The sequence below is a fragment of the Pyrus communis genome, chromosome 15 (genome assembly GCF_041283825.1).
Source record: "Pyrus communis isolate YQ-2024b chromosome 15, ASM4128382v1, whole genome shotgun sequence".
Lineage (NCBI taxonomy): Eukaryota > Viridiplantae > Streptophyta > Magnoliopsida > Rosales > Rosaceae > Pyrus > Pyrus communis.
In genome coordinates, this window is record NC_142579.1 from 2,754,157 (window position 1) to 2,767,883 (window position 13,727).

At 38.4% G+C, this 13,727-nt stretch overlaps 1 protein-coding gene and 1 pseudogene across 2 annotated transcripts; one reads left to right on the forward strand and one right to left on the reverse strand.

Moving 5' to 3' along the window:
* The first annotated feature begins 4,810 nt into the window (after window positions 1–4,810).
* Window positions 4,811–7,495, forward strand: LOC137727892 (uncharacterized). The gene is made up of 2 exons (XM_068466756.2): window positions 4,811–6,355; window positions 6,979–7,495. The coding sequence occupies exons 1-2, from the start codon at window positions 4,916–4,918 to the stop codon at window positions 7,297–7,299; spliced, it is 1,761 nt and encodes a 586-aa protein (XP_068322857.2). The 5' UTR covers window positions 4,811–4,915; the 3' UTR covers window positions 7,300–7,495.
* Window positions 7,496–7,985: 490 nt separating this feature from the next.
* On the reverse strand, window positions 7,986–13,439 carry LOC137712135 (pentatricopeptide repeat-containing protein At3g13880 pseudogene; annotated as a pseudogene). Its single transcript, XR_015957029.1, has 4 exons — window positions 13,391–13,439; window positions 11,344–13,028; window positions 9,641–10,614; window positions 7,986–9,222 (listed from the first exon to the last, which is right to left on the reverse strand). The product of XR_015957029.1 is annotated as a pentatricopeptide repeat-containing protein At3g13880 pseudogene (transcript).
* Window positions 13,440–13,727: the final 288 nt, after the last annotated feature.

Here is a 13,727-nt window from a genome sequence, read left to right on the forward strand (position 1 = left end):
GAACCGCACCGAATCAAACCGTTAATATATTTCGGTTCCGATTCCAATTTAGGGGTGGAACCACATCGAACCGCACCGTGCCCACCTCTAGGGGCATTTGTGATGAAGATAGGATAACATATCAAATAAGTGTATTCCCCTACTCCTATCATATAGGACGAGGCTTCACGTAAATCTCAATCACTAAAATCCATAATCTCATCCCTCTCTCTCTCTACCACTATTGAATTTTCATGGAGATGAAGTAATAATGGTGGGAAGATTGATGGAGGAGATAATGTTTAGTTGGATGGGATGAAAGAAAATTGCTAAAATAATCGTTAGTGAAACTTGAAAGCGATCCTTCATTCATTGAAAACGAAACATCCACACTTTTGCCAAAAGCAATGTATATAAAATAATTGTTAGTGAAGCTTGAAAGCGATCCTTCATTCATTGATGAAACGAAACATCCACACTTTTGCCAAAAGCAGCATATCCTTTCTTTTTAACGGGTATGTTATCCACACACTTCATTTTACTTGATACATATTTTTTATTATTTTATATTTTTTTAATTTTCTTTAAACCATTTAAAACGGCAATTAAAATTAAAAAAAGATGAGTGAAAAATAAAAACATCATAACGCAACCCTTTATTAATTAGGATCTCCCTCTGTACCTGTCAAGGAATTAGGCAGATCCATTATTTTTCATTCATTTCTTCTAACTGTGCGTGTCAATGTTGTCAAGTCTTTTGGCCTCAAAGGTCAGCAGAATCATAATTCTGCCTTTGCCTAGAAGAAAGTAGATATTCTTTATATGGGAAAGAAAACATGTCACAAAGAAAAGCTTCGAGGACAATTAGAATTACAAAAATCGCAAAGCTAACTTGATCTCGCTTAAGAAGCAAGTTTTCTCCAAATGTCTCTTTAACAAGTTTTTTTTATTTTTTTTATTTTTTTTGTATTTTACTTACGTGACTCTTTGAAGACTAAAATTTATTGATTCACATTTTGCGACTCCACAAATTTTAATAATTTTTTTTATTAATTTCCCCCTTTTGATAATTTTCTTAGTATTTCATTTAGTAAACTTTGACAAAGACAACTTTTAATAGTCAGAAAAAATAAATATTTGAAGAGTAGGATAGAGACTCTCTAAATCTAGAGATTGTAGACATTTAAACTCATTTGACGGACTCTACATAGCATAGAAAAATTTACATGACATTTCAAATTTAGTTTTGTGATCTTTTTTAGAGATGCTCTGATATGCAAGTAAAAATGTTTGCCAAAAAATTAATTTCCCAAAATTGTGAAGAAAATGTAAATTCTTCCAACTTAAGGTTGTGATGTGTCTTAACGTGGATGGTGAAAGTAATCAATCTTTCCTTAAACTTTTTCCTACTACACGGAATGAGATGGCTCTTTGAAACAAAAATATTTATTTTATAATTAATTTACCGAAATTGATAAGAAGCATAGGCAGAGAAAGAACAGAAAATTGTCTTCTAGATGAGCCGAGTCAGCTGAATTGCTTTACTGCCTTTATTGCATAGTACATTCACAGTCGTGGATTTGCTTTTTCAAGGATATACACTCAGCAAAGCCCAAATGTTTGAATTATGCATCTTTCTTTATTTTATTTTACTTTATTTAATCAAATATATATATTTTATGTTTCAATTGTGATATGTATGACGAAGAAAACCAGTTTCTTGGGGTGTGCCAGTTTGACTGGCACAAGACTTTGGTGTAAATAAAATACAATTTGGTCATGTACTGATAGCGAATACAAGGTAAGGTGTGACATCAGGTTGTTACACAAAACGTTACATCTACCGAATTATATATTTGCTTTTGCAATAAATGATTGAAAGAGTAAGAGGATGTATACAAAGAGAAGCGGTCTTATTTTGTTTTCTTGGTCTTTGTGGGTGGGAGGGAAGGGATTTGGGAAGCTTCCAACTCAGGTGAGCGAAAGTCGTATTTGACAGAGTGCCACTGCACTATATTCTATGGTTACAAGGCGATCTTTTTTTTATTTTTTATGAAAATATACATATACAAGCTATTGGATCAAATGTAAAAGACATTGTTGAGAAAAAGATGATTGTTGCTTTTTTTTTTTTTTTTTGTAACCATTTGATTGCTAAAAGCTAAAGGCGATGTTTCTTTAGTATGAACAAATACGCATGTGACCGTTTTACTAAAAAAATAGGAGTCTAGAGTTTATGAAATAATTCGTATTTGTGGAGGTTGAGTACATGGGAATTTTACAACAGAGTAGAAATCCTATTACAATGACTATTGGACTATGACACACGCAACAATCTCTAAATAGTACATAAATGTTACACACGCTTAACTTGTTGAGCGAGTTATAAAACCCTTACTAGCAACCGCCTTTGTTGGAACATTTGCCAATTCGTCCTCAGACTTTACGAATGAATAGAATAATCTGGTACTCTAATCTCTCCTAATGAAATATTTGTCCACTTCAACATGCTTGGTACGATTATGTTGAACTGAATTATGTGCAATATCAACAACTATAGAGAATCATTGCAAATCCCGGAGAAAATCCAAATTCAGTAAGCAATCTCTTAAACCAAAACAATTCACATAGTTCATTTGTGATGCCTCTATACTCGGCTTCTGCACTATATCGAGTTACTGTTCTAAAAATGGGGCTAAGCGTTAGGCTCACTGTTCTAAAAATGGGCTCAGCGCTAGGCGATGGCTAACTGCCGCTATTTTGCCGTAGGCGTTTGGACAATTGGGAAAAAAATTAGGCGGCCGCCTAGACGGTTTAGGCGGTCCAGGCGGTGTATGCGGTTCGGTTATTTCTTCTTTTTCATAGCAACTCCTTCAGTTTCAGACGGAAAAAAAAAACAGCTTTTTCTGTCTCCGCTGCTCTTTCTCTGCGTCTCGCGGTCGCGTGAGTCTCCATGTGGAGCGTCGATACATTTGCGAATATGGGAGAGAGAGAGAGAGAGAGAGAGAGAGAGAGAGAGGGAGGAGTCGGGACATCGCAGTTGCAGAGGCAAAGGATGAGGGCGACGGCGAACATGATTTTGCCAAGGATTGCTACTAACTAGGCTTTTTTAAATTCAGGTGAAACTTTTGATTGAGAAAAGGCCCACTCTTCCAAACAAATGATTTACATGGGCTTAGAAAATATTACAAGCCCAACAAAAATGAGCTCTAAAATAGTAAAATTCAACACATACACATATTTCATAATATATGTTTACATGTAGGGCTCGTTTGAAGTACTTTTAAAATGATTGAAAGCGTTTTTTGTCAAAACATTTTCAAAACCAATATTTAGTGAAAATCTAAGTGAATTCTGAAAAAATACTTTAAGTGTTTTTTAGAAGAAACATCAAATCTGTGCGTCTTGTAGAAAGCACTTAAAGTGCTTTTGGAACTCAAAATCAATTTAATAAAAAACGCTTTCAGTCATCTTTAAAGAACTTCCAAACGATTCCATGAACATTATTATTTATTAAAGGTGATGATAAAAAATGGTCATATGCTTTAAGACTCTGACTATGGGCTCATTTGGATATGCTTGTAAAATGGCTGAAAGCGTTTTTAGAGAAAATGTTTTTGGGTTCCAAAAGTACTTTAAGTGCTTTCTGCAAGAAGCACCAATTATGTGCTTCTTCTGGGAAGCACTTTAAGTGATTTTCCAGGATTTACTTGCATTTTTACTAAGAATTGGTTCCAAAAACATTTTCATCAAAAGCATTTTCAATCATTTTAAAAACATATCCAACCTCAATGCCATATGAGCCTTGCCAATTTTCGGAATTGACAAGACTTCTAGTCGTTGGGCTCATGAAATTTATATTGTACCACTCTTGCCTAGAATGAACTTGTTTTACCCCTTGGAACACAAAATTAGGGAGAAGGGGAGGGTGTTGCAAGGGAAAGATTTTTCAGTGTGATGGGCACATATGGTGATACATTATGTGTTATTATACAAATAGTAGGATATGTGTGTTAAAAATTTAATAAAAATAAAACTTCTCACTTACATAAAAACACGTGATGTTTCACCTATATTACCGTTACAATGAAAAATTTCTCGTTGCGAAAGTCGGGCAGGAGGAGAGAGTGGGAAGATAAAAAAACCATTCTTTTTTTATTAACTTTGCCACGTGTTGGTAGTTTATGCTTTTAGTCATCATGCTCAATTGACCAACAATGAACGATAGGGATTGAAGCAGGAATGAAAATTGGAGACCATTGACCATATCCCCTTGATCTCGTCTCCTACTTACCCAGATTTGTTACCCAAGAATTGTATTTGCTCTAGGAACAAACTTGGTCCATTAATTCCTTCTTTTCTAATTTCTTTTACAATTTAGTGCGTATCAATTGTCTCATTGCCGATCTTCGAGCAGGAATATTTTTTTTTAATGTATCACATAAATAGATGATTGATTATAAAAATATTACCTGATTATTACCCTGTCAATTTGTATTACATTTAAATTAAATATCAAAGGATCTTCGATTAAAATGATTTTTACAGGAATAATTTTTAAATAAAATTAATAAATTAACAGATGTCGCTTATAAAATTAGGAGATCATGATTCGTTATTTGTAAAGAGAGAACAAGCTGCTGTGCAGGCCTTATGCTATTCAAAATAGGCACCGATTCGAAACAAGATCGGAATACCAGGGAAGCATGGCCAATAGCTCAAGCATTGTCCAATTGACACGAACCAATCGACGTGGCCATGCAGGTGAACACGTGTCAACTCCTCTCGCAACGCAGTACGTGTCAACCACCTAAGCGCCACGTCGCACACCAACAACGAGTGCCAATTCCACTCCCACCGTTGTTTTGCAACACTGAGCAAACAAAGAAAACCCTCACCAAATTGTTTGTGATTTTAAAAAGCAAGAAATCATCGTATGATTCGTACTTACGCAGAAATCAAAACCCAGAAAATGATGAACTTTGTGGCTCTGTTCCTTGTTGTGAGTTCACTGGTAACCGCTGGGGTGTGGTCTCCGTCTGCAAGCCCACCAAATGATCAGACCCAGCAGCACGAGCAGAGGGAAGAAGGTCATCAGCAGCAGCATGCTGGGGATCAGGAAGTCATTGTCAAAAATGGGCACAGGGTGGTTGTCGTGGAGTACGACGAGCATGGCCACCACAAAACCAAAGTCTCAATCTCGCCGGAACACGGCCATCCACCCCGCATAGAGTCTTCTTCCTTATCCGAAAATGAAGTATCGTCGCCCTCGAAGATTTCTAGGGCGTTCGACAACTCCATGGAAAACATCAAGGAAGCCGCCTCTGGTCTCGCCAACTTTGGCCAAGGCCATGGCGAGGGTCACAGTCCGAAAGAGCTCATGTGCGATGCCTACGGAAAATGCAAGCACAAGATTGCAAGTGCTATCGAGAGCAAAAAGGAGATTTGTAAGGAGACCGCACACGGGGCAAAGGAGGCGGCGCATAAGGTAGGTGAGGCGGCGCACAAGGTAGGTGAGGCGGCGCACAGGGTAGGCGAGGCGGTCGAAAATGTGTACGAGAGGGCGAAAGATACGGTGTCGGATAAGGCGCACGAGGTTGAGGAAACTGCTAGAGATCCAATGGAAAAAGCAAAGAACGCCTCCAAGACGGCCAAGGACATGGGGGACACGTTGGCTGGAGACATACCGGGGAATGCGTTGAGGCAGCGCGAACACGTGGCGGAAATAGCGAAAGATGCGAAAGAGACTGCGGAGGAAGCAGCTGGTAAGGTGAAGGCTGGAGCGCGGGAGCTCAAAAGTGACTTGGCGGAAAAAGCAAAAGAAGCCAAAGCGACTGCGGAGGAAACAGCTTTTAAGGTGAAGGCTGGAGCGGAGGAGCTCAAAAGTGACTTGGCTGAAAAAGCGAAAGAGACTGCGGAGGAAGCAGCTGGTAAGGTTAAGGCTGGAGCGGAGGAGATCAAAAGTGGGACCCAGAAGAGGCTGCATCAGTTGAGGGACAAAGAAAGAGAGTTCTGGTACGGTGCATTCAGGTCCATAGCATCGGGTGACTTACTGGAGGGTTTGATGTCCGTGGCGCACCTATTCGGGCTGGCTACGGCTTACGGGATGTGCATGTGGATTACGTTCGCGTCGAGCCACGTGTTGGCGGGGAGTCTGCCGCCGCAGCAGTTTGGGATGGTACAGAGCAAGATTTACAAGGTTTATTTCAAGGCCATGGCGTATAGTGTTGGGATGGCATTGTTGGGTCATCTGTGGAGACATAGAAGCTCGTTGTTTCGAGGGAAGTCGGCGGATATGTTGCAGAACTATAACCTTATCGCTGCCCTTTCCATGATCGTATTCAATATGATGTACTTGGAGCCTCGATCCACTAAGGTAATCGTCAACAAAAAATTATTTAGAATCATATATAAGTTGTATGTCTGGTGTTCATATACTATATTAATGGCATGCTTGTATCGACCACTAGCTTTTTATTATTTTTTATTTCGGAATCACGGAACAATTAGAGCTCTGATATTCTTATGATTTTATCCTGATGTAGATTGTTTTGATATAATTACTTTGTTTATGCTGTGATACCGTTCGGAGGATTTTGTCTTCCAGCAGATTTGGCTCTGGTGTGTGCCATTCCCTGATCCCCTTCACAGGCATGATTGTTAATCGTCAATACGTTCTTGGTCGTCTGTGTTTATAGTTCGACATGAGCACTTGAAACAATTCGCGAGTCCGGAACCCTATATTTTTCAGAGTTTGTGCATTATAAAATGACAGAGATTTCTATAGCTACTAGGCATACTTTAAAATTGCCTTGAATGTTAATTACTCGGCGTTTTGGATGGAATTTGGGTGTCCTTGTTTCATTGTTGTTTAGCAGCTCTGCTAAATTCGCCTTCATTTTCAGTCTTGTTGCGGTGTTCCAAGTAATTTCATTTATACTCTTGCGCGTGTGCTTGGTCCGTGTGTATTTGCTCTCATTGCATAGAATGTGCGTGCAGGTGATGTTTGAGAGAATGAAGATCGAGAAGGAAGAAGGAAGAGGAAGAGAGAGAGTACATGTTGATGCCAGAATCAGCAGGGAAGGTGGCCAGCAGCAGCAGCAGACTACCACTGAAGGTGAACCCTCAATCACGACGCCTCCACAAGTCTCGAGGAGGGAGCAACAGGTGGTTGAGCCTGATATTGAGAGGCTTAACGAGATGCGTGAGAGGCTGAAGAAGCTAAATACATATTCGTCGTTCCTCAACATCGCGTCACTAATGGCTCTTAGCTGGCATCTTGTGTATCTTGCCCAGCACCTCCCCTGTTCATGCCGTTGATAAGGACTTGGATTCGGAGAATCTCTTTGCTTGTCGCAGATAATTATGTGTTTTAATGCTGTTCTTTTTTGTGTTTGTAAAGTTGATATTTTTGGTAACTATCGATACGATACTTGTACCATAGCTGTAACGATAGATATGGAGTCAGAATGCAGCAGTTGTTCTTATGTGAAGTTACATGAATTAACGCTGGCTACATCTTCTGTGTTTTTCCTTTCGTTTTCGCCTGGACGAGGGTATTGGATCCTTCGTCTTAGTCTAGATACTAACACAGACTGCGTGTGAATGAATCAACATCCTAAACTAACAAGGCTCTCTGCATTGCGAGGGTTGGGTAACGTCTATCATAATCAGTCTTACTTCATTTTTGCAAATAGGCCGTTTCACTTTTGCAAATGGGCTGTTTCAACATATTTCATAGAGGAGCAACACGTTCGTAACGTCGAGACTCACTCTCATTTAGAATCATTCTTGGATCGATCCCGTTTAGTAACCAAATAAAAGATGTTGAGATGTGTCATTCACCAAAAGAATTGCTTGTTTTGCTGAACCAAAAAATTGGCTCAGTGTAAAGAATGCAAACATCAAAGAATCTGTACCTTCTCAGTGAACCTTCTACTGTTAAAAATCTAATAGAATCTGTCAAGCATTTTGAAATAAGCCTACAAGAAAGGACTAGTCTGCGATCATTTGAAGCCGTTAGTTGTTCCATAGAAGGCGACTAAGCTTCGGAATGAACAGAGGCATACTGTATGATCTTACGAGTGATTTGCCCTTGTAAACCGTTCAAAGAGTCATAATACTGTTTAAATTACACATCGAAGCGAAAATTATCTTAACCTAAAACACCTTTGCTATGAGCATAACTGAAAGATGAAAACTACGTTTATTCGGGTAAACGAAAATAAAGGTACATTTGGGACAATACTGAAGGTGTATACGATTACCTGTATCATCAACACTATGCTCTCTGCTCACAAAGTTTATTTTGAATTGGTTGAATTACTACACCTCCAGACACCAAATTAGCCTTGGTTGTCGTCAACGACTCCCACCATCTCATCAGAATCAACTCCGGCATCAACTTGGTTGCGCCCCACACCCTCGAATGTGGAATTAGTTATAATCTCGTTATCCTCTCCAAAAACTTCGACAATGTTTTGAGGAGTTCTGTTTTCTTTTTTAAGCAGAGTTCTTACAAGTCTTACATGCTGGTTTTGCATCCTAAAAATGCAATAAAATTAAGTAAATAAGAATTAGTGTTCTGGCTAAAAAAAGACATTGAATATTTGACCAATAAAGACGTTGAAGCTTCAATGTGACGCTTCCTTTTGTTTGGCATGTTACTTAGCAACTAATAAAACTTTACTTCATTGAGGGACTACATGACATGGTGAATTGGTGAAGTGAGGAGACGTTGGGGGAATGGCAAGGGATTCACAGCGTAAAACGTGGGATTCACAGTGTCCACGCAGACAGTAAGAAGACTTACTAACAGGCTCGTTAGTGGAAGGGTCAATTTGTAGGAATTTCCAACCCCTTGCTGCACCGATTTATACTGATCAAAGATTTCTGTTAAAGGTCCAAAGTAAATGGAACTATCTTAGCCAATAAAAGTTACCTGAAATATAGATGAGTTTCTGAGGTCAATTGCTTGGCTTGAAGATCAATCTCCAACAAGTGTCTCCATCATAAACAATATGGACCTTCCTTTTAACAATCATAATCTCATAGGAGGAATTGTAACTGATTTGGCATCTTAAGGAAAACACCATCTCCAGTTTAGGACTTTTGAGTAAAGTTGTGTAATCTGAACGAGGAACAACAAAAACTGATACATATAGTAAAAGTTACCTGCCACAGATGGTACTGTTCCAAGGTCAAATGCTTCTCTACCAAGTAGTCCATCAATTGCTTCTCTACCTAGCATGTCTAGTAATAAATGAGAGTGCTGGAAGAGGAAACAGGATGAAAGCGTATAACAGATGAAGGAAAGCTAAAAAATCAATTCTGTAAAGATTTAAGGAAATATGTTTCTTTTGGGGGGAAAAACAAACAGGGAAACAATTTCAAAGCATTTAGGGTTTTTCTTATTGTGTTCTAGTAATGGTCTCAATTCATCATAATGAACAAATTATATGGTCTTGTACTTTTTTTCTAAAAAATTATTTCCTGGAAAAACTAAGAACTTGTTGATATGTTAAAATAAATATAAAGTTAAAAATCTACTTAGAACTTTTTAGTGTACTATTTTCTATCGAAACAAACTGAGCCAAGGCAAATAACTTTCTCGCACTTTCCATTGTACTAAATTTAATTCATTGAGATCAGTAAATTATACCTAAATATACCAGGCTCCTTTGACATATTTGTGTACCGATGAGTCCAAACTAGTTTCCCATACGATGTTTCCAAATCTGTTTTAGCTTCGTCCCATATACCTTCTTCCAAATAGGATCCATTTATTCTGTCTTTGAGTTTTGACTGAAGGACTCTTGTACTTCCACAAGAGAGCATTTATCCAGGTATCCAGGTGCAATCTCAATTCTCAATACATACACAATGCGGCTACCAATAATCTCTACAAGAACAAGCACCATCTCTGAAATGATGAAAACGAATAGGATCTCTTAGGATTATTTCTCTTTTTTCCACCTCAGAGAAGAGCTTCATTGTTGTATGACAATCACAGCAGACTCTCAAATTCTTCATCACCCTAATTGGAGCTGATGGTGGCAAGCTGATCATTCCAAAAGTTACAGCTAACTTTTCACTGTGGTAGTTCACTTTGCTGTCCTTAAGTTCCGGTTCAGAAGTAATCAACTTACCAACAATACAATCTATTTTCTTTATCTTATGCAACATTTCTTCCAACCGAGTATAAATTAATTGAATCATTTGGTTAGACTGATCGCCACTAGCAAAAGAATGAACTTTGTTTCCTACCTCTATCCAACTTAGACCAGGTTCCTTCTTAACTCCTCGATTTTTCATCAGTTCCCTAATTCTTTTGGCTGGTAACTCTATCCCAGCATCATTGTAAATGTTGTACAGAAGAACATATGATGCAGCAGCCTGAGGTTCAAGATCAATTAGCTTTTCTGCAACACGTTTTGCAACAACAGTGTCCATATAAACCCTGCAAGCACTCAACAAGGCTCGCCACATAACTGGATTATCCTCAAAAGATGAGTTGAAAATGAACTTCTCAGCATCTGCTAGCCTTCCTGCACGACCTAGGAGATCAACAACGCAGGCACAATGCTCTACATTGGTTGACATGCCATAATCTTTCTTCATTGTTTCAAAATATCTGCATCAATAAGAGTCAAGAAATTAACACACCTTGGAAGTGAGCATTTAAAGTGCATTCACAAGTGTTCATTTTTAATAAACAAATATTGGGTTGCAATTGAAAAGGCCTGACGTGATGACCTAGAAACAACAAAATAAATTTCAAAATGGCATATCTCTCCAAATGATTCCTATTCAATTATAAATTGATTCCCAGCCGTTCAAGACTACAAAACAATACATTTTCCTCATTACATCTAAATGCTCCACCCCTTCTTCCCTTTATTACTTCTTAGATAGATTACCTATGCTATTGTTAATTTCAGTTCCCTGCAACTTATCACCCCTTACTTTCCCAACCAAGTCCCAAATTCAGGAAAATTACTTACTGAAAAAACTGAGGAGCAGAATATTAACCATTGGTGAATTGTGAACAAAAAACAAGGAGCGAGAAGCATAAGATGAAGTTTGTTTCACTTTCAAAAAGATTTGAACTAAAAGAAAGAACAAGAGATGTGTGAAGAAGGAAAATGGAGGGAAATTGTTTATGTTACTGTATTTGGTTCCTTGAAGAATACGTAGGGAAATTCTTACAAATATACATACTTCGTATCATATTTCACATATTTTTCCCAGAAACTTTGAGAAGGAAAATGGAGTTATTTAATCTTGCTTCCTTATCTTTATGATTTTTATTTCAAATCAAACAAAAACATTGAAATTTAAATTTTCAGTTTCTATAACCTATCATAAACCTTCTTCTACAAGCCCTCCATGACTGCATGCAGTCAGAACTCCAAGGAAAGTGATGTGGTTGGGTGCAATTCCACAAGTCTTCATCAACTCAAAAAGATTCAAGGCTTCATTTGCACATCCATGTTGTGCTTTGCTACATATCATCACAGACCAGGAAACCACATCAGGATTCTTTATCTCTGTAAAGGCCAAATTAGCAGAATCAATATCTCCAGATTTTGCATACATGCATATCTGTGAATTTTGAACAACAGTGAATTTCCCAAATCCAGCTTTTGCAGCATATCCTTGGATCTGCTCTCCAGATCTTGCTCAGCCAAATCAGCACACACACCCAGCATGCTTGATATTATGAATTCATTAGGCTTCATTCCAGATTCCAAGAGTCTATAAAATAAATCAAATGCACTTTCAATTTCCCCATTTTGGATATAACCTGCAACCATGGATGTCCACGAGACAATATCAGGCCTAGGAGTTAAGTTAAAGCATCTCAACGCATAATCAGATAAACCCAAAGAAGAGTAGAAATCAATAAGCCCACTTCCAATGAATTCATCTCCCTGTAGGTCATACTTGTAGACTTGAGAGTGAACTTGTTTCCCGTACTCAAGAGCTTCAACCAATTTACAAGCTCTCAATATAATTGAGAAAGTAAATGTTGATGGATTGATTCCTGGCCTTTGCATCTCTGATAGAAGATTGAACACTTTGTTTGCATGTCCATAAGAAAAGGTCTCTATTTGGAGGAACCCTGCAATCATGGCATTATACAAAACAACATTGCGGTAAGGCATGAATTTGAATATTTGTATCGCCTCACCTAAGCCACAAGTCTTTACATACATATCAAGCAATGCCGTTCCTACCTACTACAACATCCAAGTCCAACCCCAGTTTGACCATGTATCCATGAAGTATTTTCCCAAATAGTCCTAAATTGTCAAGAATTTTGCCACACGCCTTGAGGGCACTCCCCAGTGTATAGGTATTCAAGCTCAACCCACACTGATACATTTTCACTAGAGTGGTCAATGTTTCCTCGTTAGCACCAATTCGAGCATAGCAAGCAATCAAGGAATTCCATGAGACATGGTCCAAGTTATCCGAACTCTGAAACAAATTCCTAGCATGATCAACTCGGTCGCACTTGGAGTACATATCAATAAGAGAATTGGTCAGAACAACTTCTGAGCCCGATCCATTGACGACTATCAATCCATGAACCAGCTTTCCCAGCTCAAAATCACCGATTTGACCACACACACTCAAAGCACCGGTATAAGTAAACCTATCAAGTTTTAAACCAGCCATTCTTGCTTCGTTAAAAACACCCATTGCCTTATCAAACAGACCCACCTCGTTATATCCAAAAATCAAGGAGTTGTACGAAATGAGATTCCGCTTAGGCATTCTATCGAACAGGTGGCGTGCACTGTCGAATTCTCTGAGCCTCGAGTACATGGTGAGAAGATTGTTGAGCAAAAACATACAGGGCTTAAAGGAGGTTTTGATGATGTGGGCGTGGGCAAGTTTGCCATGGAGCGAAGACCCAGTTTTGGTAGCGTGTTGGACAAGTTTTGTATAGGCAACATTGTCCAGAGAATAGTTGGGATGGCAAAGTTGAGAGCACTGCTGCGGAGCCGGTGCAGTTTGAGGCAACGTACCGGGTTCTTTTACTTAGCCATTGGAAACCAGTGGGTCGAAAAATTGAATGGAAAGAGGACGCTCAGGTTTTAGGGGCCTTGATTTATGGAGCAACATGATTCAAGTCGACAGCGATTGCGGTTCTACGACGACATGGCGACGGCCGTCGTCTTCTTTCCCGTGCTTTTCAATCAGCCGCTCCACAAAGCCATTCAAATTTAGCCTTCTCTTCTCGAGCCATGGTCCAAAGTCCAAACTCAAAAGGACTTCTTTTTAGCCCGCAAACGTGCGAACCGGCCTTAAGTGAGCTAAGGCCATCTCTAACTCTCTATCCATATTATAATATTGTAAGAAATTATTTTTTAATAAACAGTGTCAGATTATATTTATATACCATCTCCAACAGAGTGAGCTAAATGACAATAAACCAAAACATAGTCCATTTTGACACAAAACCCATCTCCAACTGAATGGGACTATTTTTTAGCTCCCTCAATAATTTATTATTTTAAATTTGTTCTTTAATTTATTGGTTAATTGTATTATATAATCTTAATAATTTTTCGAATATGATTTCAAGTGACACGTGTCGCTAGATGTTGTTTAAGTTTTTTTTTGCTTTTAAAAAGGGGGGCAATTGGTGAAATGTTGTTTGAGTTTCATGTTATTAAATATTTTAATTTTACTTACATGTTAACAACTTAGATATTAAAGATTACAACAAATTAGGA

Coding starts and splice junctions, on each gene's coding strand:
- LOC137727892 (XM_068466756.2), top strand. CDS start 4,916: ATGATTCGTACTTACGCAGAAATCAAAACCCAGAAAATGATGAACTTT. Junction 6,356..6,978: donor TGGAGCCTCGATCCACTAAG/GTAATCGTCAAC, acceptor ATGTGCGTGCAG/GTGATGTTTGAGAGAATGAA.